We start from the raw sequence: 23,265 nt of genomic DNA on the forward strand, positions 1-23,265 counted from the left end.
TACTTTGGTCTCTGCTTTCCCTGCCAGTTTGGGACTCCAGCATCCTGTCTTGTTGAGCCAGACACGCCAGTCTGCTCCAACACAGACTCAGGGTCTGAACCACATGCCCCAAAGCTGCAGACTAACTGAAAGCAACTTAAGAAGTGTTCCTGTCCTTGACACTCGGATGCTCAACTCCCAATGGGGTCCAAACCCCAAATAAATCCGTTTTACCCTCTATAAAGCTTATACAGGGTAAACTCAAGTTGTTTGCCCTCTATAACACTGATAGAGAGATATGCACAGCTGTTTGCCGCCGCCGCCCACTTATATATCTTTTGCATAAGGTGGGACTCCTTTGTCCCTCTGGGTTCTCACCCCTCCTTCTCAATGGAAGAGCACCAGGTTAAAGATGGATTCCAGTTCAGGTGACATGATCACATGCCATTGTAAGACTTAGCCCACAGGTATACAGGAAGACTTACAAGTAAAACAGAGCCATCTACAGTCAATCGTCTTGGTTAATGGGAGCCATTAAGATTCCAAACCAACATTAATGGCCCACACTTTGCATAACTACAATAGGACCTCAGAGTTATATTTCATATGTCTAGTTTCAGACCAAGAGCGATACATTTATACAAATAGGATGACCACACACCATAGATTATACGCTTTGTAATGATACCTTACAAGAGACCTTTTGCATGAAGCATATTCCAGTTACATTGTACTCACACTCATTAGCATATTTTTGTAAAATCATATAGAGTGCAACGTCACAACAATGTCACCAGAAAGTGAGAACAGGCATTTGCATGGCACTTTTGTAGCTGGCATTGCAAAGTATTTACGTGCCAGATATGCTAAACAATCGTATGGCCCTTCATGCTTCGGCCACCATTCCAGAGAACATACTTAAGACACTACTTAAAAAGATAATGCATTAATTAGATTTGTGACTGAACTCCTTGGGGGGAGAATTATACATCTCCTGCTCTGTGTTACCCGCATTCTGCCATATATTTCATGTTATAGCAGTCTTGGACGATGACCCAGTACATGTTCATTTTAAGAACACTTTCACTGAAGGTTTCACAAAACACGAAGAAGGTACCAATGTGAGATTTCTAACCAACCCAAGATTTAAGAATCTGAAGTGCCTTTCAAAATCTGAGAGGGATGAGGTGTGGCACATGCTTTCAGAAATCTTAAAAGAGCAACACTCCGATGCGGAAATTACAGAACCCAAACCATCAAAAAAGAAAATCAACCTTCTGCTGGTGAGATCTGACTCATATGATGAAAATGAACATGCGTCGGTCTGCACTGCTTGGATTGTTAATCAGCAGAACCCGTCATCGGCATGGACACATCCCTTGGAACGGTGGTTGAAGCATGAAGGGACATATGAATCTTTAGTGCATCTGGCACGTAAATATCTTGCAATGCTGGCTACAATAGTACCATGCAATCACCTGTTCTCACTTTCAGGTGACATTGTAAACAAGAAGCGGGCAGCATTATCTCCTGCAAATGTAAACAAACTTGTTTGTCTTAGCAATTGGCTGAATAAGAAGTGGGATTGAGTGGACTTGCACGTGCTAGAATTTTGGATTGCATTCAAAAATAAAAGTTTTTTTGTACATAATACTACATTTGTAAGTTCAACTTTCATGATAAAGAGATTGCACTACAGTACTTGTATTAGGTGAATTGAAAAATACTATTTCTTTTGTTTTTTGGACAGTGCAAATACCTGTACTCAAAAATATAGAGTACAGTACATTTTTTATTCTGTGCTGTAACTGAAATCAATATATTTGAAAATGTAGAAAACATCCAAAAATATTTAAATTATATTATTGTTTAATCGCACAATTAATTTTTTAATCACTTGACAGCCCTACTTTCTATAGGTCAGTAAATGGAATTTCAGCCACATTAAAGTTGTAAAAAGTAAATTTTGTTTGGCCTACCTGTAGCAAGCAAGCCTCGCAGGAAAATCATATGGAAATTCAGAGTAGTTGGAATAACCAATCCAACTGCAAAACAAATATTTGCCACATGAAAAACCAGATGATGAACCTCACTCCAGTTTTCACACGCAGTCTCATTGACAGGTACAAGGGTGGCATTTTTAAAATCTGGTATAAAACCTAATGGGGTCATGGTGAATGAATTGATTTCTGTAGTATTCATCTTGAAGAATCCTGTAAAAATACAAAAGAGGCATTAAGAGTAATGAGCACGAATACAACGGAAAAACAATGACGTGTGTCATGGGACTTGGGGTATATTCTCTCCTTCAAGTGCATACATATTTCTCCTTAATATGAACAAAAATTCTACACATACTTCAAAAGTTAAACTAAGTCCCTACATACGGTTGCCAACTTTCTAATGGCACAAAACCAAACACCCTTGCCCCACCCCTTCTCATAGGCCCTGCCCCTTCCACGAGGCCCCATCCCCACTCACTCCATCCCCCCTCCCTCTGTTGCTCGCTTTCCCCCACCCTCACTCATGTTCACCAGGCTTGGGCAGGGGATTGGGGTGCAGGAGGGGGGTGAGGGCTCCAGTTGGGGTTACGGGCTCTGGGGTGGGGCCAGAAATGAGGGGTTCAGGGTGCAGGAGGGGGCTCTGGGCTGGGGGTTGGGTTGTGGGAGGAGGTGAGGGGTGCATGCTCTGGGCGGCGCTTATCTTGGGCGGCTCCCAGAAGCAACCGGCATATCTGGTTCCTAGGTTCAGGGGTGGCCAGGCGGCTCTACGCCCTGTCTCCACACACAGGTGCTGCCGAGGAGGGGGCAGCACGAAGAGTGTGCATCTGCCTAGGAGCCCAGGGACATGTTGCCACTTCCGGGGAGCCATGCGGAGCCAGGTAGGGAGCCTGCCAGCCCCGCCAACTGCACTTTTAATGGCCCGGTCAGTGGTACTGACTGGATCCGCCAGAGTCCCTTTTCCACCGGGCCTTAGAGCTGAAAAATCAGACATCTGGCAACTTTATCCCTACATATGAAAAACATTTTACAGTCACATTTAGGCGAAAACTAAGAGCTTGAAGAAGGGATAAAGGTCAATATTTGACAACCTGCACACACGATGTATTATCAGATACATGCCCAGTGACTTTCGTAAGATGTGAGAGTACAGGGGTCCACCCATGCTAAGCAGCTTGCAGGACTGGCACCATAATGGTAACTTCTGCTGCTTGTTAAATGGTCCTTTGGACCATCCAGGCATACTCCTTCCAGGCCCTCATAATCAGAAGACACATGTGAATACCAAGAGCAGTATATAGCTGTGGTACCTGTAGAACAGCAAAGCTAAATACAAATTCAGAGGAACCTGTTATCATAATTTTTTGTTAAAGAAAGCTTGCCAAAAAAGCCAAAGAGAATTTATGTCTTTTAATTCTTCTTTACAATGTATAAAACTGTCCTGAAAGTATTTTCTTTCTTTCTTTCAAAGGAGGGAGGAGAACTGATATTTGTAAGGTTAAAAAAACAAAACAAAAACAACCACCAAGTCTGATCTTCTCCAGTTTTGCTGTAGGACTCCCTGGAGATCAAAAATGTATGCCCAAAGCTCTCTCATTCCATACATGAGTGTTAGGGTGAGAATTAATAAAAACTATTTCCCTTCTCAGTTGATCAGGTTTCACTTGCTCGGTGTCTCTGATAACAAATGCTCTAGCTCTCCAGTCATCCATTGACTTTTTCAGGAAAATTGGGCAGAAGAGAACTGACTTTCTAACGTAAAACAGACTCAGGTTCCAAGAACAGAACAGACCCACTGTAGTCCTGTAATCTTACCTCCTGTGTAACACAAGCCGTGGAACTTCTCAGCACAAATTATTAGAACATATATTTTAGAAAAACAACCAAACTTGATTTAAAAATTGCCAGTGATGGAGAATCCACCATGAACCTTGGTAAATTGTTCCCTTAGCTAAAAATCTTCACTGTTTTCTTTAATCTTGTAGGCCTTTTTCATACAACAAAAAGAAGCAATAAAGTTTTTTTCCCTTAGCCAATATCATTCCAAAACACAGTTAAATAACTCTGATTAAATAGGTAACTAAAAAGGAAGTTGGGAAAATATTACCTTTTTTTAAGCCTATTGCAGACAGCCTTTCCTCATCAAGATTGACAGCAACTTGATATACCTAATACACAAAGATTAATTTTTCAATTGAAGAAACAATGATTCATTTCATATTAAAAGAAAGTAAAGTAAATCTTATTTTCAGCTAAGTATTTAGGACACCTACTGGTTGCAATATAAAAGGTTATATGGAATTCTGTTTGATTCCCATTAATGAACTACGCTTGCATCAGCGAGTAAACACTCTTTTCCCATAACACATTATGGAGTATGCATTGTAACAAATCCTGTACAGACATTCCCTTGCTCTTTCATGCACCCTCCTGTGACATTATAGTCCATATTCTTTATGAAAATATGCTTGTGATAGGAATATGACATAACTAAGTTGTACTTTAAGCAAGATGAGCCTTGTAAGGTATCGTTGGAAAGGTTATGATTTACTGAATAGGATTATCCTATTTGTATGCATGTATCATTTCTGTATCTGAAATTAGGAATATTGTCTATGTATCTATTTCAACTATGTTATTTTGGGCAACACCCCCTGCTAACAACTTCAGATACAACAGTGAAAAAGCCTGAGTGCTCAGGCCCATCAGCAAGAGCCAATGGACTATAAAAGAGCTTTGTCTTCCTGTGACGATGTGGGTCAGTCTGTGAAGAATGGCTACAGGCACCCTACAGAGGCATGTGACCATGTCACTGGATACTGTAACCCATCTTGAATTTCAGTACTTTTCCATGAGAAGCTGGAGGGGTGGGGTGGGGGGGTCAAACTAGGAAACAAATGACTCCCGCCTTATGCAAATCCTATTTAAGGGTGGAGAGTGAGGTAATCCCGGTAGTCAGTTCTCCCCTGCTATCCTACCCAAGATGACTGCTGGAAGCAACGAAGACTGAACTGGGGGAAAGAACTGTCCCCAGGCTGGAAGGGCACCTGGCCTGTGAAGAAGATTATTAGAATCACATTTAGGGTGAGAACTTACATGTAACCAGTTTCTTTACTGACACTAGCTTAGTTTGCATGCTCTGTTTTATTTTCTTATTAATCTGCCTTGTTCTGTCTGTTACCTCCTTAACTACTTAAAATACACCTGTTATAGTTAATACATTTATTTCTGGTTTAGAATATAACCCAGTTTATGTGATTTCTAACGGGGGGAGGGGGGGCAAGAAGTTGTGCACACCCTCTTCCACATTGAGGGAAGAGGCAAATTTCATATAATTTTGGGTTTGTACTCCAAGGGGAGGTGGACATCTGGGTGCTGTGTCAAGCCCCTTAAGCTGAGCCTTCTCAGAACGGCTCTCTGTCTCTCTGTGCGGCTGGGTGTGGCCCTGTCTGTGTGCTTGGCTGGAAAAGGCTGAGGAGCCTAGCCCAGCAAGACCAGGTAAAAGGGGGCCCAGGCTGGCAGAATAGTCTGCCTTTGTGGTGTCCCATCACACCAGGTGACATCGCGAGGGGGGGGGTTCAACCTGTCACACCACCAAACCACACTCATACATTCCTTACATCCCAGGTCTAGCCAGGTGCACATGTGGTGAGTGGGACCCCTTCACAGGTGCCTAAATATGGATTTAGGAACCTAACTTCTGGCTCAGTTTTCCTTTTAAAATCTTGCTGTCTAATCCTCTAAAGTTCAAGTTGACTTATTACTGACATACAGATATAGGAGTGCTACTGACAGATAGCAGAAGGCTGTTTCTGATAAACAGACTTCTAAGTGCCTGCAGAAATAGATTTACTCTATCTACAAAGTGACAGATTGTGCCACTGGGTCTTAAACAAGACTGCCCACTAATTTCAGATGGAGATACTACTTAAACTAGAGGATGTCTCTAAAGTGCCACAAGTCCTCCTTTTCTTTTTACGTAAACTAGGTATGCAATCTGGGTATTTATCCATAGATAGTTACAGGAAATAAATTGTTAGACATAATTCTGAAACTTTCATCTTTTCCTCTGGTCCTAGCTCAGATCTTTCAGTCCTAACTTGTTTATAACCACAAACATGAAAAATTCTATTCAAAGGATACATATCTAGTTTTCACTTTCGGACCTTCGGTATTTCAAAATACCAAAAGTTCATAGTAAGTGGGAAGCTAAGGAGTAGAAGATCAAGCTTCTAGTGCTTTCAATTCAGCTTACTTATAAGCAGTGATCCTAGAAATCCATTTGCCATGGAAAAAAAGCTGAATTTGTCCCCCTCCCCCCCCCTTTTGTTAAAAACAGAGATGGGACTCGGGCTGTCAGCCCAGGGAGGTAGGGCTCCAGCTATCAGATTTAATTTTAAATTGCAGAAAAATGTGGATTTATGTTTATAAGAGAATTTTGGTTTTTTATCACGGAAAACTAGGATTCCCGCTTATAAGAAAGATTACTACAATAGTGTAATTTGAACTATAACATAGTGTGTTAACATAAACTGTAATAAAGATATATTCTTTACAAAAATGCTTCTAAAACTGATATTTAAATAGAAGTCATAAAATTTCATCTTCAGAAACTATTGTGTATTTGGAAAAAATGGATGGAACATGTGTCAGATTTAAGTTGACAAACATTTAAATTTTGTAAAATGATGCTTTTTAAAAAACTTAATAAAATGTTTGATACATTTTTAAAATGCAAAATTAAAACAATTGCTTTTAAACACACACTCTCTCCCAGTTTACGGCACTCAGAATCTGAGACTGAAAACTCAATTTGTTTATAATTAAACCAATTTCATTGTTTAGCTCAGGATTCACACCCATGAACTGTCCCCTGGAGCGAGATACCTGAGCTCCTTCTCGGCAGAAGATGTGCTGCTGCCGCCGCCGCCATCACTACCACCCTTATATGCAATAACTCAGGAGTTCGTGCATTTACCCAGGCTATGGGAGACCCAGGTCCAAATCCCACCTCTGCCTTATTTGAAGCAGGGATTTAAACCCAGGTCTCCCACTCCCCAGGTGAGTGCCCTGCCCTACCACTGGGCTACTGGATATAAGGGTGGCAGTTTTGTGCACGACCTGATCCAATAGCACGCTTACCAGATAGGCTGGGAACACCAAGTCTGAGGATTCTGTTGGGGTTTAGGGTACAAATCAGGCTCTGGACATCAGGGATTAGGTGGCTTTGAATATGCCCACTGACAGAAATTTAGGTGGCTAGGGAATTTTATGTACCTAGAGACTTCAGGAGCTTGCCTTCAGGGTTAGACGGCAGCTGAGTGGGGATTTTGTGGATCTAAATTTTGGATTTAGGCACATGAAGTGGAAGTTAGATCCCCAAAGGGCTCTAGATGGCTAGCCCCCGGCTCCTAACTGCTACTGAAATCAATCTTATCTGAGTCTTTAGGTACCTAAATACCTTTTAAAAATCTGGTCCTGCATTACCAGTCCTGCAACTGTATCCATACAGATTGCTCCCCATGGATCTAATTGCAGGATTGGGCCTCAGGATTTTTTTTAAAATCTAGCTCTAGAACTTTTCTTCAGTCTACTTTGCTATGGTTCTGCAGCAAAAAGAGCTCGCAATAGAGCCTTGCCTGTAACTATTAATTTTGAGAGCTGAAAACAGACCGCTAGTGCTATTCTAATTAGGCGTGTTGTAGTTTAGTTTAATTTTCTTTTACTCCTGAAATAGGATTGAAGGGAGAAACAGAGGAATGTGAAGAAAACATGTATTTGGACATGCTATGCAAGTGAAGCCCTGCACCCCTTTAGATTAAAAAGTCTCTATACTGAAATATTTGTTAGCCTTGGGCTGTGTAATGTTCTTGATACAAATTAACAGTATGTTCATTCTATGTATTAAGAAAATGCATCAATGTTAAATTCTTCATATTGCTCACAGTATCAACAGTCATAATGGTAAAGATGCGTGCTGGGAATGGTGTTAACTGCAGATACAAATTTGTGTTATGGTTACATAACACAAAGACGCATGGAAAAAAATCTGTTAAGGGAACCATCTATAACTGTCACTGTGTAATCCTCAACCTCTCTCTCAAAATAACAGAAGTTTAATTTTAATTCACAATATGGAAAACTATAAATACGTATCTTAAATCAGAGCCAATAAAATTAAGATATTGAACATTTGCATTTATAATAATAAAATAATGCTCTTTCTAAAGCACCCATCCTATCAAGTCACTCAGGGTGCTGCTCAACAATTGGGCACATCACACTCTCCCTCCCAAAAAACCCTTTAAGATTAGGATTACCTAAAAGGAAAAAACAGGGAGGGAGAAATGATGCTGTCTTTACCACCTATTCAAACCTATATATTTAGGGGGGGAAAGTTTAACATTGTTTAAAAGTGGGAAGGGATGAAGGGACTCATTTCAAGGATGAGTGTGTTCCACAATTTTAGGACCACTACAGCAAGGGCAGGACTGCTTGCCAATCTAAAACACTATGGTGGAATCCCTAAAAGATGAGTGGTGTCCAAACATACTAAATATTATCAGATTATGATGACTTTTCCTATAACGTTTAGCATACGAAGTTTTAATGCAAAGCATACTTTACAAGAGTGGCAACCCCCTAGAACATGGAAATACTGATGCGACCTTAAAAAATGTGTTAGTACTACAATACTACACAAATGTCTTGAGTACGTCTGTTTGAACCAATCCCACACCAAACGAATTTAAACAAGCTTCTATTGGGAAAAGAAAACGTGTTCTGAAGAAGCTCAAGTCACTCAACTGTCATCAGATATTGACTAAATCCTGCAACCTCATGTGCGGTGTATACTCACTGAAAGTGAGGTTCCACTTGAATACTGCTGTCTTGCTTGCCTCTCTTGGCTTTCAATACAATTTGTTTTAAAGCCATTTCACAGTAAGAGCTGACCTACCAGGGGGCGGGAGGCTCATGGGGGTTATAGGGGGGGAGGCCGCCAGGGGCTCGGGGCCGCCAGTGTCCGGGCAGGGGCCGCAGGGCCGGGCGGGGGCTGCACCCGGCTGGGGCTGGCCCGGGCGCGTCTCCCCGGGGAAGTTTCGCCCGGTCCCCCCAGCTCCGATTTCGCTGCTGCCCGGAGACCCCCCCCCCAAAGAGCAGCTGCCCCCGCAAGGGGTGCGTCTGCCCCGCTCCCTTACCTAGCCCCGCGCAGGGTCCCCGGGGCGCTGTCGCTGGGACTCGGCGGCTGCTCCCCGCACCAGCTGCCACCCGCGGCCGCTTGGACTAAGATAGGCAGGAAGCCGCCAGGGGCACGCAGCGAGCGGCCGCAGCGCGCAGGCGCTTCCCACGGGCACCAGCCGCTGCCCGGCGGCCGAGACACTGAACAGCTGCTGCAGCCGGGAGCGGGGTAAGACGGGCCGAGGGCGGCGGGCAGACGGGGCCCGCCAGGGGGCGGTGCCGCGGGGCTGCGAAGGGGCAGAGAACGGTCCCGGCTCAGCCCCCGGCCAAGGCAGGGCAAGTACCCGCGCTGCCTGCCCTGGGAGTGAGGGGGCCTGCTGTGCTGCGCCTCCCCCCTGCTGAGTCTCCCCAAGGGGCCCCAGATACTGACTCCATACCCCAAGGCTCACAGCCCCCTGGGACTAGGACAACAACGCTTCTAGCTCCAGACCGAACGCACCCCCACGGCAGGGGGGGCTGGAGGGGAGGCAGGACCTGCTGGCTCGAGGGGGCTGGCTCACTACAAAAGCAATTTTCCCTCTCTTGGTATTGACACCTCATCAGTTATTGGGAGGGGACCACATCCACCCTGAGTGAATTGGCCTGGTCACCACTGGTTCTCCACTTGTGAGGTAACTCCCTTCTCTTCCCGTGTCAGTATAATAGTGCCTGCATCTGTAATTTTCACTCCATGCATCTGGAGAAGTGGGGTTTTTACCCACGAAAGCACATGCCCAAATAAATCTGTTAGTCTTTAAGGTGCCACCGAATTCCTCATTGTTTTTATTGTATACAGAGTTTACAGTTTGGTTTAATGGCTTTCAGCACCACCACTGTATAAATTCTTCGAACCACTGCCCCAAGACCTCCCCTGCCCCCCCATGCCGAGCTGTGTAGAATTGGGCTTGGCAGGATTCCATAGTCCTTTTTTATGACTTCCATGGAATAACATCCATGTTCATTTTCAAGCATTTTTGCCTAATATTTATTGATTTTAAATGTTTACAGTTGTGAGAGCTTGGGGAGGGGTCAAACAATGCAGGGGGGGGGGATCAACTAGTAATTGTTTAATAATAGGAGACGGTTGAGAGGCAAAAAGCTAAAGCTTTATAAAGCATCAAAACACAAAAAGGTCAACATCACATGTCAAAATACACAAAGTAAATAGTAAATCAAATTCTAAATAAGTTCTCAAGCTGCATTTTTCTCATTTTGCCTGTCTTGTAAATTGCAAGTATTATCTACAGAAAAAAAATGTTTGTGGGTGTGCAGTGAAATTAGAGAGACAAAGTGGGTGAGGTCATATCTTTTACTGGACCAACTTCTCTTGAGGAGAGAGGCAAGCTTTCTCCCGAAGAGAAGTTGGTCCAATAAAAAGACATGACCTCACCCCTCCTGTCTCTCTAATATCCTGGGACCAACTGGGCTATAACAACACTGCATACAGTGAAATTGGCATTTATCAACATTTATCAATAAAAGTCTATAGCTAAAAGAGAACAGTCTCCACAGCTAACTAGAGAGCATTCTCTAAAACTGGCCTTGTCTAGTCTAGAAGAGTGCACCAGTTTAATTATATTAATTTAAAACCAAACTAGTTAAACCAAGGTGAAGCCTTAATATAGGCGCATTTAAATTGGTTTAACCCTTGTTTATATTTATTAAAAAAAATATTGCAAGTGCAAGCTAAAGTGCTATAGGCAAAGGACTAAAGCAGTGTAAGTGTGCCTATCTCACGGGGTTGTGCCAGTTTAGCCAGATTAATTTAGTTGAATTGGTGCATTTTTAGGCCCATCTGTATTGAAGAGTCTGTACAGCTGCCTAGTGTTATCTCTCTCACATATCTCTTTAGCTATAAAAAGTCTGTGTAGCTCTCTAGCAAATAGTTTCTTCAATTCTCTAGCTCAGGGGTGGACAAACTACGGCCTGTGGGCTGGATCCGGCCCGTCAGGGCTTTGGATACGGCCCGTGAGGCCGCTCCCGGAAGCGGCTGGCTCCACGTCCCTGTGGCCCCTGGGGGAAGGGAGGGGTAGAGGGCTTCATGCACTACCCTCACCTACAGGCACTGCCCCCCACAGCTCCCATTGGCCGGGAACGGGGAACCGTGGCCAATGGGAGCTTCGGGGGAGGTACCCACAGGCAAGGGCAGTGTGCGGAGCCCTCTGCCCCCGCCCTCCTCTAGGGGCCGCAGGGACATGGTGCCGGCCACTTCCAGGAGCAGTGCAGGGCCAGGGCAGACAGGGAGCCTGTCTTAGCCCTGCTGTGCGCCACTGCCACCCCAGAACCGCTCCAGGTAAGCGGCACTGGGCCGGAGTCCACACCCTGACCCCCTCCTGCACCCCACACCCCTGCACCTCAACTTCCTGCCCTGAGTCCCCTCTTGCACCCTCCCCCTCACCGCACATTTCCTCCCGCACCCCAAACCCCTACCCCAGTCCTACATTCATGGCCCTGCATGCGATTTCCCCACCCAGATGTGGCCCTTGGTTTGCCCACCCCTGCTCTAACTGATAGGCCATTAGTTGTAGAGACTATGGCAGAAAATGTGGCCTCATTAGTTAAAACAAAATGATTTGGCTCTGTTCTTACCTTTACTGACCTGCTTTATGACCGTTGGCAAAGTCACATAAAGTCTTTGTTTCCTCATACGTATAGGAATAATAGTATGTATGTATGTATATTAACAGTAGTTCCTAGAAGTCCCAACTGAGATCTGTGTCCCATTGTTCTAGGCACTGTGCAAACAGCCACTGCTCCAAACAACAAAAAAAACCGCACACTTATGTAACGTTAGCACCCTCGTGGCCAAGATGGAGTCTGTTCTGCAGGCACCTCTGGCCAAGAGAGGGTGCACTCAGGAATGCAGCAGGGAAAGTCCTTTCCATCTCAGGGACACTTGTTCCCCTCCAGAACGCGCATGCACGCACAAAAAGTACAATGAATATAGGAAAGGAAAATATTAACAGAGGGATGAAAGGAGAAAAACAGGGGGAAACATAAGGGAGCGATAAAACAGGGTTGCATTCAATTCAAGGCCCCACAGGCCCAGTGGTAGCACAGTCTGAAAGGGCAGACATGGCGCAATGTGTCTGCACACAGTTCAGGAGTCCTGGACAAAGTTCCAGCCACTGGTGAGTCTTAGATGCTCCAGGTCATCTTGAGTGCCAAACTTTCCCCAGCAAACCCCTCCAGTGCCCATTTCTGCCGCTCTCCGCAAAGCTACACAGAGCGACCACCTCCCCACTTAACTAGCTAACAGCCTCCCTCCTTATTCCCGATGCAAAGTCACAAGCCCAGTACTCACGGCCCCATACAGCTCTGGGCAGCAGTGATACTGGGTCCAGCTCCGGTTTGTCCTGCTCCTGTCCTGGGGTGTCCAGGATCGGCCACTCTGTCCCTCCCAGGCTTCAGGCAGGTTCTTGGCTGCTTCGCTCTGTGAGGGCCTGCTTGCTGCAGTTGCTCTCCGCCCCCCCCTTTCCAACAATAGCACTAACTCCTTCTGGAACAATCAGCACTCTCCCCCCCACCTGGGAAAAATACTTAAAGGAGCCATGCTCTGTAAACCCCAAAGGGGTTACGCTTACAGTTGAAATAGACAAGACAGACAATGAGCGGAGGGTGGAAACAAAGGCAAGGAGAAATGAAGTCTCTTGAAAAGGTCACAGAGCAAGTTAGTGGCAGAGTTGGAGACAGAACCAAGATCTCTTGACTCGCAGACCAGTGCGCCTACTTACAGAGTGTTGAGGAGCATATTCATGTGTATAAAACAAAGTAATTTCCCTAAATTTATTTAGGACTTAAATTATATTGCTATTCTATAAGAGGCTATAATGGAGCCAATCCTGCAGTTATTTTTGGGCAAAATTCCCATTAAAGTGAATGGGCAATTTGCAAGTGAAGTTGCTCTAACACTGGACCCTAAATGTTTTATACAGGCACACAATAATGTATAACAGCAGCAACATTTGTAAATGTAACCAGGGTTTTCTCCAGTTTTAAGAAAGAATGGTCAGGACAAGGTAGGAAGGGAGCAGTCATTGTGTGGTGTTGTTATGTGTCATATATCCAGGAAACATCTATCTACTATTTGGTTTTATCAAAAAAACATCCTGTATGTAGTATTTATTATTAGAAGGAAATTTGTCTGGGAAGAGATTGCATGGGGGTGAAAAATAATACTGCAACCTTTTAGGGGTTGGACGAACTAGGCTAATTATAAAAGCATGCACTGAGATCCACTTTTTGAGGAAAGATCAAATTGTAATAGAGAAATTACAATGTATGTGGTTTGGCAACATATCAAAAAGTGGCTACTAGAAGTCTGAAGGAATGGCATCTTCTGTGCACTAGAAAAGGACCACTTGTGTTTCTGTAAGCATGTTCTGAATGGGAGATATAAAACACTGTGTAATAGATTCAGGATCCTGCTGTTTTCCAAATCATTTTCCAAATGATTGATGCAAAGTAAGGGTCAGGGGCTGAATTTTAGTCTCAAAGAAACTTAACAGGTCCACTAGCTGTGATAATAGTATGATAGTACAGTGGTTCTCAACAAGGGGTCTGGGGTCCCTAGGGGACCACAAGCAGGTTTCAGGGGGTCCGCCAAGCAGGGCCAGAATTAGATTTGCTGGGGCCCAGGTCAGAAAGCCAAAGCCTCACTGTCTGGGGCTGAAGGCAGGGGCCAAGCCCGGAGCCCTGAGCCCCACCACCAGGGCTAAAGCTGAAGCCTGAAGAATGTAGCTTTGTGGGACCCCCTGTGGCATGGGGGCCTAGGCAACTGCTCTGCTTGCTATCCCCAGCTCTTGTATGCAGAAAAGCAGTTGTTGTGGCATTGGTGGGCCGTGGAGTTTTTATTGCATGTTGGAAGGGGGGGGGGGGCTCACAAAGAAAAAGGTTGAGAACCCCTGTGATAGTAGACAGACAGATAGATATGTAATCTGAAGGGTTCAGAGAGTCATGGGGCTATGAGGGCAGGGAAAGGCTGTTTGGTATTAGAGCTTGTCATAAATATAAAGGGAAGGGTAAACTCCTTTAAAATCCCTCCTGGCCAGAGGAAATCTCCTCTCACCTGTAAAGGGTTAAGAAGCTAAAGGTAACCTCGCTGGCACCTGACCAAAGTGACCAATGAGGAGACAAGATACTTTCAAAAGCTGGGAGGAGGGAGAGAAACAAAGGGTCTGTGGCTGTCTGTATGCTGCTTTTGCCGGGGATAGAACAGGAATGGAGTCTTAGAACTTTTAGTAAGTAATCTAGCTAGGTATGTGTTAGATTATGAATTCTTTAAATGGCTGAAAAAGAACTGTGCTGAATAGAATGACTATCCCTGTCTGTGTGTCTTTTTTGTAACTTAAGGTTTTGCCTAGAGGGATTCTCTATGTTTTGAATCTAATTACCCTGTAAGGTATCTACCATCCTGATTTTACAGAGGGGATTCCTTTACTTCTATTAAAAGTCTTCTTGTAAGAAAACTGAATGCTTTTTCATTGTTCTCAGATCCAAGGGTTTGGATCTGTGGTCACCTATGCAAATTGGTGAGGATTTTTACCAAACCTTCCCCAGGAAGTGGGGTGCAAGGGTTGGGAGGATTTTGGGGGGAAAGACGTGTCCAAACTACGTTTCCCAGTAAACCCAGTTAAAGTTTGGTGGTGGCAGTGGAAATTCCAAGGGCAAAGGGTAAAATTAATTTGTACCTTGGGGAAGTTTTAACCTAAGCTGGTAAAAGTAAGCTTAGGAGGTTTTCATGCAGGTCCCCACATCTGTACCCTAGAGTTCAGAGTTGGGGAGGAACCTTGACAGAGCTATGCAAACTAATCACAACAGACAATTTATTCGATTAACTAAGCCTCTTTTCCTGTTCATGAATTATCTGTGAACCATCTGATTTTTACAGATTTGTCCAGTATTTGAAATTGTTCAAGGAATGATCTATCTGAACATTTTCCAGCCTATGGATTGCTTACAAATGAATTTCTGAAACTATTGCTTCAAATTTTTGCTCTTTGTTCTCAACAATTGGTCACCTAAATCACATGGTTGCAAGGCTAGCTCAAGAAAAAAAAAAAGTTACCTTTTTCCGTAACTGGTGTTCTTTGAGATGTGCTGCTCATGTCCATTCCATATTAGGTGTATGTGCTCACCACATGCACTGGTTCCAGAAGGTTTTCCCTTAGCAGTATCTGGTGCCCTCTGGAGTGGTATAAGGGGCGCCGCCACCTCCCCCCACCCTCAGTTCCTTCTTGCTGGGAACTCTGACAGTGGGGAAGGAGGGTGGGTCATGGAATGGACATGAGCAACACATCTCAAAAGAACACCAGTTACAGAAAAAGGTAACTGTCTTTTCTTCTTAGAGTGCTTGCTCGTGTCCATTCCGTATCAGGTGATTCCCAAGCAGTGTCAATGGAGGCAGGTAGGAGTTCACGGACGTGTAGATTGCAACACAGCTCTGCCGAACTCAGCGTCATCTCTGGCCTGCTGAATGATGGCATAGTGCACCATGAACATGTGGTGAGAGGACCACATCGCGGCTCTACAGATCTCCTGGATAGGGATGTGTGCCAGGAATGCTGCTGAGGACACCTGAGCACTAGTCGAGTGGGCTCTGACAATCAGCGGCGGCGGCACCCGCGCCAGATCATAACAGGTCTATATGCAAGAGGTGATCCAGTTGGAAATCCTCTGTGAGGACACCAGAAAGCCCTTCATCCTATCCACTGTGGTGATGAAGAGCTGAGTTGATTTACAGAAAGGCTTGGTATGCTCTAGGTAAAAAGCCAAGGCCCTTCGGACGTCCAGTCCATGAAGATGCCTCTCTTCACTAGTCTTGTGCGGTTTGGGACAGAGCACGGGGAAGAAGATGTCCTTGTTCAGATGGACCGTTGATACCACCTTCAGCAGGAAGGCCAGTGCAGCCACAGCTGAATCCTCAACGACCATTGGTGGTCCAGCAGGCTACTCCCCTGGATCATCCTGGACCTGTGAGGTCTTTCCCCTGGAAGCCTTGAGCACTGGAGGGGTCTGGGATGTCGAGGCCTCTGGCCTGTCTGAGGCTCCCGACACTGAACGGGCAGCCTGGGAAGGTTGGTTGAACCCCCAAGGGCTCCATGGGTTACATGGCGCCAGCCACTGTGCCTGGGGCCATGGGACAGGTTTTGGTGCTGATGAGGACTATGCCGCCATCTACATCGGAGCTGTCCCGCAGTCAGGGAACTGTGCCCGAGCTATAATCGGATTGGTCGCCACCAGGTGACCAGGATTGGGCGGAGCAGCGGCCAGTTGCTGTGCCTGGAGGTAGACCTGTCCGAGCGAGATGAACATTTTGGTCTGGGCCTTGGAGAACAACGGCGTTCATCGAATAGGCGTTAGAAACCCGGTGATCTACACCTTACGCTACCGGACCAGTACCAGGATGTCGAGCAGGAATGGGAGCTATTACGAGCCAGTTGCCAGGAGGATATTCCTGAATATGGCGATCCCCGTCTTGGAAACCAATGATGGCAGGCTGGTTACCGGTGGCTTCAGTCCTCTAATTGGTCCCAGGATCATACTGAGCTCTTGGCCACGCGAGGGGTCGGTCTCGGTGCTCCTGCCAAGGGGTGCGTACCCCGATGGGTCTACGCCCAGCTACTGACGAGGTACGTACGCCTCAAATCCCGCTGTTGGTGCACAAGGTTTGGGGACCAAAAAGGGCTCCGCTGGGCCTGTCTCTCTGCTCTGAAGCATGATGGCTTCAGGTGGGCGAGCGGTGGCAGGACATCCCTCGCGATGGGGAATGGTGCTGTTGAGGCGGGGACGTATGCAGAGGTCCCAAGTTGGGTTTACCCCATGACCAGGGTACCACTGGTGCAGGTGGCACTGGGAGCATCAGGATCTCCGGAACTGCCTGCAGGGCTTCAGGTGTCAATGGCACCTGAAGCTGATGGAGGCCTGTGTCAATGTCTGGGGACTCAGGCAAGGCATGAGATGGGCTGCACCTCTCACCTTGAGCTTAGGCCCGACCTCCTGGAGAGGGCATTGAGCAGTCCAGTGCGGGTCTTGGCTCGCCCCCAGCCCTCTCCTTTCCTTTGCAGGAAGTAGGAGATTGTCCCCTCACAGTCCTCTTCAGCTTCTTGGCCAGAGCCATGAAGGGGGAAAATGGTGCCGGCCTCTGGACGGCACCGGTGGGGCACTCCGCACAGATGCTGCGGTGCTTGGTGCTGAGATAGATCTTTGCTCTGGTGCCGGAGTGACTGCCAACTCTGTCAGGAGCGCTCTAAGGCATTTGTCATGCTTTTTAGTTCTGGGTTTGAAGGACTTGCAAATGACACCTGTCACTTATAAGCCCTTCACCCAAGCACCTAAGATAGCTACTATGGGGATTGTGGATGGACAGGGGCTGCTTGTAGCAATCACAGGGCTTGAAGCCTGGGGACCAGGGCATGCCCATCCCCAGGCTGAGTCCCCCAAATTGTTCCAGTGTTTATTGGGAAGTGTAACTTTAGTTTTGAATTTCCTGGCCTCTAGATATTTGTGTCTTAAAATTACAATGTTCTGTTTAAGGATTTTCTGCCTTACATAATAAAATGCATTTAACTTTAACTCCAGTATAATATAGTCCCCCCCCAGCCCCCCCAAATATTTAATCTTGGTACAGTTAACCAGAGGTGGTGATTTGCCAGGGGGTGCTTGACCACCACTTCACCCCCTGACCCATTCCCCCCGCCCCCCAAGCATGCCCCACCCCTGTTCCTCCACCTCCCCCACAGTGCCTGGGGGGGGGTAGCTGGCTGGTGGGTGGGCAAGGAGCAATAGGCAGGACTGCCGGTGGGTGCTGAGCACCCATTATTTTTTCCCCGTGGGTGCTCCAGCCCCAGAGCACCCATGGCGTCTGTGCCTATGTGGTTAGTCTTATAGAAAGTAATTCACTTTCTTGGGGTCAGCAACAACGTGCAGATGGTGGATTTTATGTCACAAGCAAGCAGGTTTTATGCCCCTTCTTCCCAGTCTTTTCTCCTATTGTTATTTTTATTATGAAGGGAGAAAAAGAGATGTCAGATGGGAAATGTTTAAAATCTCCAGCAGGGCAAAGAGGTACTAGAAAAGAAAAATGGAAGAAAATGTTGAAAAGACAATTTAAGTGATAACTAGAGGAAGAAGCAGATGATAATGGAGGGGGAAAAAATTAAAAGCTAGAATTTGGAAGGTGATTCTATAAAATCACTTAACGAAAGGACAATAAAAGAAGATCGGAGTTAAGGGTAAAAATATTATGAGATCTGGGGAGTAGTATATGGGGACAAGGCCAGATGAGAAGAAAGGTGGTAAAAGGGCATTTTCCAGTCATCCTTTTCTACTCCCTGGAGTCAGGGACAGAGGAGAGAGTAGAGTAATAGAGATGGGAAAAGACAAGAAATACCAGGGAAGGGTAATAACCAGATACATTCTGGGAAGTGAGGGTCAAGAGCAAGCATCTGGCCAACCTGTGACTGTGCACGATCCTCTCCCAGCACACTGGAAAGAATCTATGGAGCCTGGAGACCAAGTGTGAGTATTTCATGTGTTTGTTCAGAGCAAGAGTCCAAAACAAGAGACTTCAAGATACCGTCTGCCTTCAGCATTAACTTGGGCTAAGGGGACCCTAACGTAACTATTCTGTTTCTTGGCTGGATTAACTTCTAATTCTAAAGTAATGTAGTGTGTGATCACTTAAAAAGATAAAACAATTGACATTAAGAGTCTGATTTTGCATTCAAAACTCACAGTGCAGGACTATAGAATCAGAAATATTTTGAGCCCAACGCTGATCTCATGTACGCTCTTTATTTAAACTCACTATAGCAGAATGCATGCCAATATATATTCTGGACTACTTTAATCCTTGCCAGAAGAGTCAAGATAAAGTATTCCTGCAGCAATTTTGAATGATCTTTCAAAATACTAGACAAACGAAGAATCATTTAAAATTTTTCCCCAAATTTCACTGAATACAGCTAAAGACCAGTCTAATGAACAACATTTATTATAGATCTTTGCTCAGTAAAGTAAACCTATTAAACTGAGCCCTTAAAAGTAGACACTGCAGCGTACACACACACTTGCAGTATGTCTATTGTTTTTGCACCAAATGCTATTTTCAATAAATGCATAAACCATTGTGTATACAATGCTGTTCTGACCTAAAATACCTATTCAGATAGCTATGGCGAAGAACAAAGTACACTGGCTAGTAAAATCATAGATCAGTATAATATTTTATATTCCACATCTGACTTCAGGTCCTCAGTATTTACATACTGCTATGTTCTTACCATTTATAACGGATCTCCAAATTGTTTTATATATGCCAAATGGACTTTAATTGTATTGAAAAACTATAACTGAATTGGGACCAGAAAATGGAGATTCAGGGGGGAAAAAAACAAAAAAACAAAACCACAAACCCAAAACAGTAAGGGCTGTATCCTGCTATTGATTTTTAAGCACTGATTTCACTGTGGGAGTTCTGCTTAAAAACATAGGATGAGATTTCTAGAAACTAAAATAAGAGTTATGAAGTTTGATAAACATCTTTTATATCTTTTAAAATATATATCAGCTAAATCTCTTAGCAAAATACAAAGTTACATCAAAATTAGATATAGTTACAATAAATAAAAACTAAAGGAACATTAAAGTTGCAGAGTTAAATAAATTCTCAGAAGTTAAGAATTAAAGTTGCCTCTGCAACCTTATTTCAGCCTCCTTCTGCATATGCTATTACTGAGGGGAATTCTGCACCAAAAATTTAAAAATTCTCTGCCAAAAAAAAATGAAAAATTTTGCACACTATATTTTAAAATTCTGCATATTTTATTTCTCAAAACACTATATAAATCACTCCCATTTTAATTATTTTGGTAATTTATTTCAAAATACCTCTCAGCAAGTATTTCTGTAACAATATAGACAACAAAAAAGATTCAGGAAATGTTTTTGGACAAATAGATTCCTTACTAGACATATTAATACAGAACTTTGAGTAATAATTCATTTAAACTGCAATACCGAACCATATTTCCCTCAGAAGCAGTGCAAAGGTTTGAGGGAGTCAGGGGTAATGGAGGAGCTGAGGGAGAGGAAAGTAATTGCTGGGAAGGAGCCTGAAAGTGAACCTGGAGGGTTGTTGGACGTGGGTGGGAGAAGTATGGAACAGTTTTTTTTTGGGGGGGGGGGGAAGGGATTGTTAGGAAGTTGGGGAGCCTCTTCCATGCAGACCCTGACTGACCCCTAGCCTTTCCCAATCAGTCAGGTACATCTCCCCTGTCCCCATACCTTCTCCCCTATCTCCACGTGTCCCTGCAACCCCACTCCCATTGACCACCTGGTCCAGACTATCCTGCCCGCTAGCCCTTCTGGACCCCAGTCTATATGACGCCTAGCAGCTCCATGTGCCCTGGTCTGTCTGCCCCCTCCCCCTCATATATCCCATGCCTCCTCACCTGGCCCTGCAAGCAGGGTGCTGTGAGGAATGAGCCTCTGCTCTCTCCTTCTTAGCTGCTGACTGCAAGGGTTAGTGAGCAGTGAGCTGGCTGCTGTATTGTGGGAGAGAGGCAGAACTGCAGCGCCTGTCCGACAGAATGTATTTTCTGTGGCGGAAAAAAAATCTGCAGGACCCATGAATTCTGTGCATGTGCAGTGGTGGAGAATTCCCCCAGGAATAATATGCATTATGATTAAGGATAATATTTAGTCATGGAGGTCACAGATTCCATGACTTTACTGGACCTTTGTGACTTCTTTGGCTTCAACTGTCAGCAGCTGCAGTTCGGACCAGAGCCAGGGTTGTGCATCCTGCGTCCTCCCCAGCTGTGGCCGTGCCTGCCCCCCATGGCTGTATATCCCCCACAACCAGTGGCTGTGGCCTGGGCTGCCCTCGCCTGGGGCTCTGCACCTCCCTCCCACAGCTGGGGGTCAGGGCTATGCCTCGCCATGGTGGTGGGGCTCAGGCTGTCAGTTCCCCCACATGGGGTTCCAACAATCATTCCTGCCTCCCCCCTCAACCCTTCCCCTGTTATTTTTTAGTAAAAAAAAAAAAAAAAAAGTCAGACAGGTTGCAGGCATCTGTGAATTTGTTTATTGCCTGTGATCTGTATGTGACTAACTAAAAATAACTGACAAACTCTTAACCTTAATTATGATACAATTTTTAATTACATTATCACCTGCTATTTTTCCAAAGGACCCCTGCCTCACTGAGTGAATAGATAGCTATTCAACATTTCTTTTTATCCCTCACATTTAGTGTGTGGTTCCATGCCTTATGCACCACACACCATTCCAATGCTGCACTAAATACACAATAAGTAATTTCTTCGTAATTGTTTTTATGGTGCTCTCACCATAGTTTCTTTGACCTAGAGCCTCAAAGGTATTTAGGCACCTAAGTCCCATTGATTTCAATGCGAGTTTGGTGCCTAAATACCTCTGAGGATCTGGGCCTCACTGCTTCACATATTATTCAATTTTCAAAACACTCCTTTGAGATTAGATGGTATTGTTACCCTCATTTCAGAGCTGGCGTTCAACAGCTTTAGACACAGGACCATATTTTGCTTCCTTCACTACAAACCTTCCAGCTTCTGCAAGAAATGAAATGGGTCTGTAGCGAAGCGATGACTCACCAGTGTGATGCCTCCTGCTGGTTGTCCAGGGAATTAGCTCTCCAGCATATGGAGCGCCCTCTGCAGGCCAGTGTCTTGCCTGCTGCTGGTCCCATGTCCTTCCTGGACCCTGGTGCCCTTTAGTCCCCAGCAGTACCCCCTTGCTCTGGTCTCCCCTCCCAGGGGAACCCCCAACCCTCTCAACCCACCTTGCCTTAGTGGCTACTGCCAGTCATCAGGTAGGCCCCACTCACTGGGGAAGACTGCAGTGTAATGGCCACTCATCATTGGCAAGGGGTTAGGACCAGCTGCCTCTGCCTATTCCCAGGCTGCACCTCTGCAGTCCCAGTCCTTTCTGGGCCTTTACCAAGGCCTGCAGCTTGGGGGTTCACCAGGCTGGAGCTCCCCAGCTGCCTCTGCCCAGCTCTAGGTGCCTTGCTCCCAGACAGCTAGCCCTTCCCACTCCAGGGCTAGAGCGAGACTCTTTTGTGTCTGGCCCACAGCCCTCTTATAAGGGCCCACTGGGCCCGGCTTGAGCTGGACACAGCTGTGGTCAGCCTCCCCCAGCTGTTTTCACTCCTCTTCCCTGCTGCAGCCCTCTCCAGGGCTGCTTTTATCCCCTATTCTGCAGGAGCGGGGGCAGCTGCTCCACTACAAAGTCATACAAACAACATCTTCATTCACCACACCCCCCAGAGCTATTCCCAGAGCACAGTCCATCCTCTACACTGTATGAAGTGTGCGTGCGTATGTACACACACACACAAACAGACATGGTGTGGTATAAAGGTTTTATGAGCAGCAATTGGTAATGGTTGCACAACTCAATAACTTGACAAGTAATGCAAGTTATTCCAAATAAATGTTAATGAAACTTCATACCATCTTATCACATATATGCCATACGTACTATGGAAAAAAAACTATTTTAAGAATGCTTTAGAGAAATTTAAATATTTTACACTGAGGTGTTCTTTTGTATTCTTCTACCTGTACAATTATGATCCTTATGATTTGTCTATACTTGGCATTTTCAGCCATTGGTAGCCAGCAACTGGTGTTAGCTGCACCAGTGCACATCCCAACTGTAGACAAGGAAAGCCAGGATTTCAGGCAGCAGTAAACTCAACTAATGCAAATTGCAGCTTTTTTTAACATATACTTGGGGTTTGTATTAGTGCAGTTACACTGGGAGTTAAACCCCCAATGGCTGAATCTCAATTCAACAAGACTTCCGCTACCAGGAGCCCACATTGTACGGGGAAAGAAAAAATAATTGTGCAAATATCTAAAAGTTATTAAAAATAGTTTTTTGTGTATAAGTCTCATGACTTTGAAGTTAGGTATTTGAAGATCTTCCAGGGCTAGAACTGAGTGCCAGCACTGAGAGGAGCAAACATTATTCACTCTCTCTATTATTTTATCACAACTGCTTATGGTGCTTATATGGCCCC

General features: G+C 45.2%; 1 protein-coding gene and 1 long non-coding RNA gene across 3 annotated transcripts in view; one reads left to right on the forward strand and one right to left on the reverse strand.

Moving 5' to 3' along the window:
- The window catches only part of POPDC1 (popeye domain cAMP effector 1), a 57,201-nt gene extending 44,573 nt beyond the window's left edge, over positions 1-12,628 (reverse strand). The window contains exons 1-3 of one of the 2 annotated variants that reach the window (XM_074948172.1): positions 12,502-12,628; positions 4,087-4,147; positions 1,959-2,192 (exon numbers count right to left, since the gene is read on the reverse strand). In XM_074948172.1, the coding sequence (XP_074804273.1) occupies positions 1,959-2,181 (223 nt within the window). In that variant the 5' untranslated portion in view covers positions 2,182-2,192; positions 4,087-4,147; positions 12,502-12,628. Of the gene's footprint in view, positions 1-1,958; positions 2,193-4,086; positions 4,148-9,178; positions 9,309-12,501 lie in introns of those variants that run through there. The other variant, XM_074948171.1, reaches the window with a different exon arrangement.
- A 2,686-nt stretch (positions 12,629-15,314) lies between these two features.
- LOC141984794 (uncharacterized) overlaps positions 15,315-23,265 on the forward strand; it is a 41,118-nt gene continuing 33,167 nt past the window's right edge. Inside the window, exon 1 of the long non-coding RNA XR_012638807.1 lies at positions 15,315-16,828. This is a non-coding gene — a long non-coding RNA (uncharacterized LOC141984794). The remainder of the gene's footprint in view (positions 16,829-23,265) is intronic.

Source organism: Natator depressus, chromosome 3, assembly GCF_965152275.1.
Source record: "Natator depressus isolate rNatDep1 chromosome 3, rNatDep2.hap1, whole genome shotgun sequence".
Classification (NCBI taxonomy): domain Eukaryota; kingdom Metazoa; phylum Chordata; order Testudines; family Cheloniidae; genus Natator; species Natator depressus.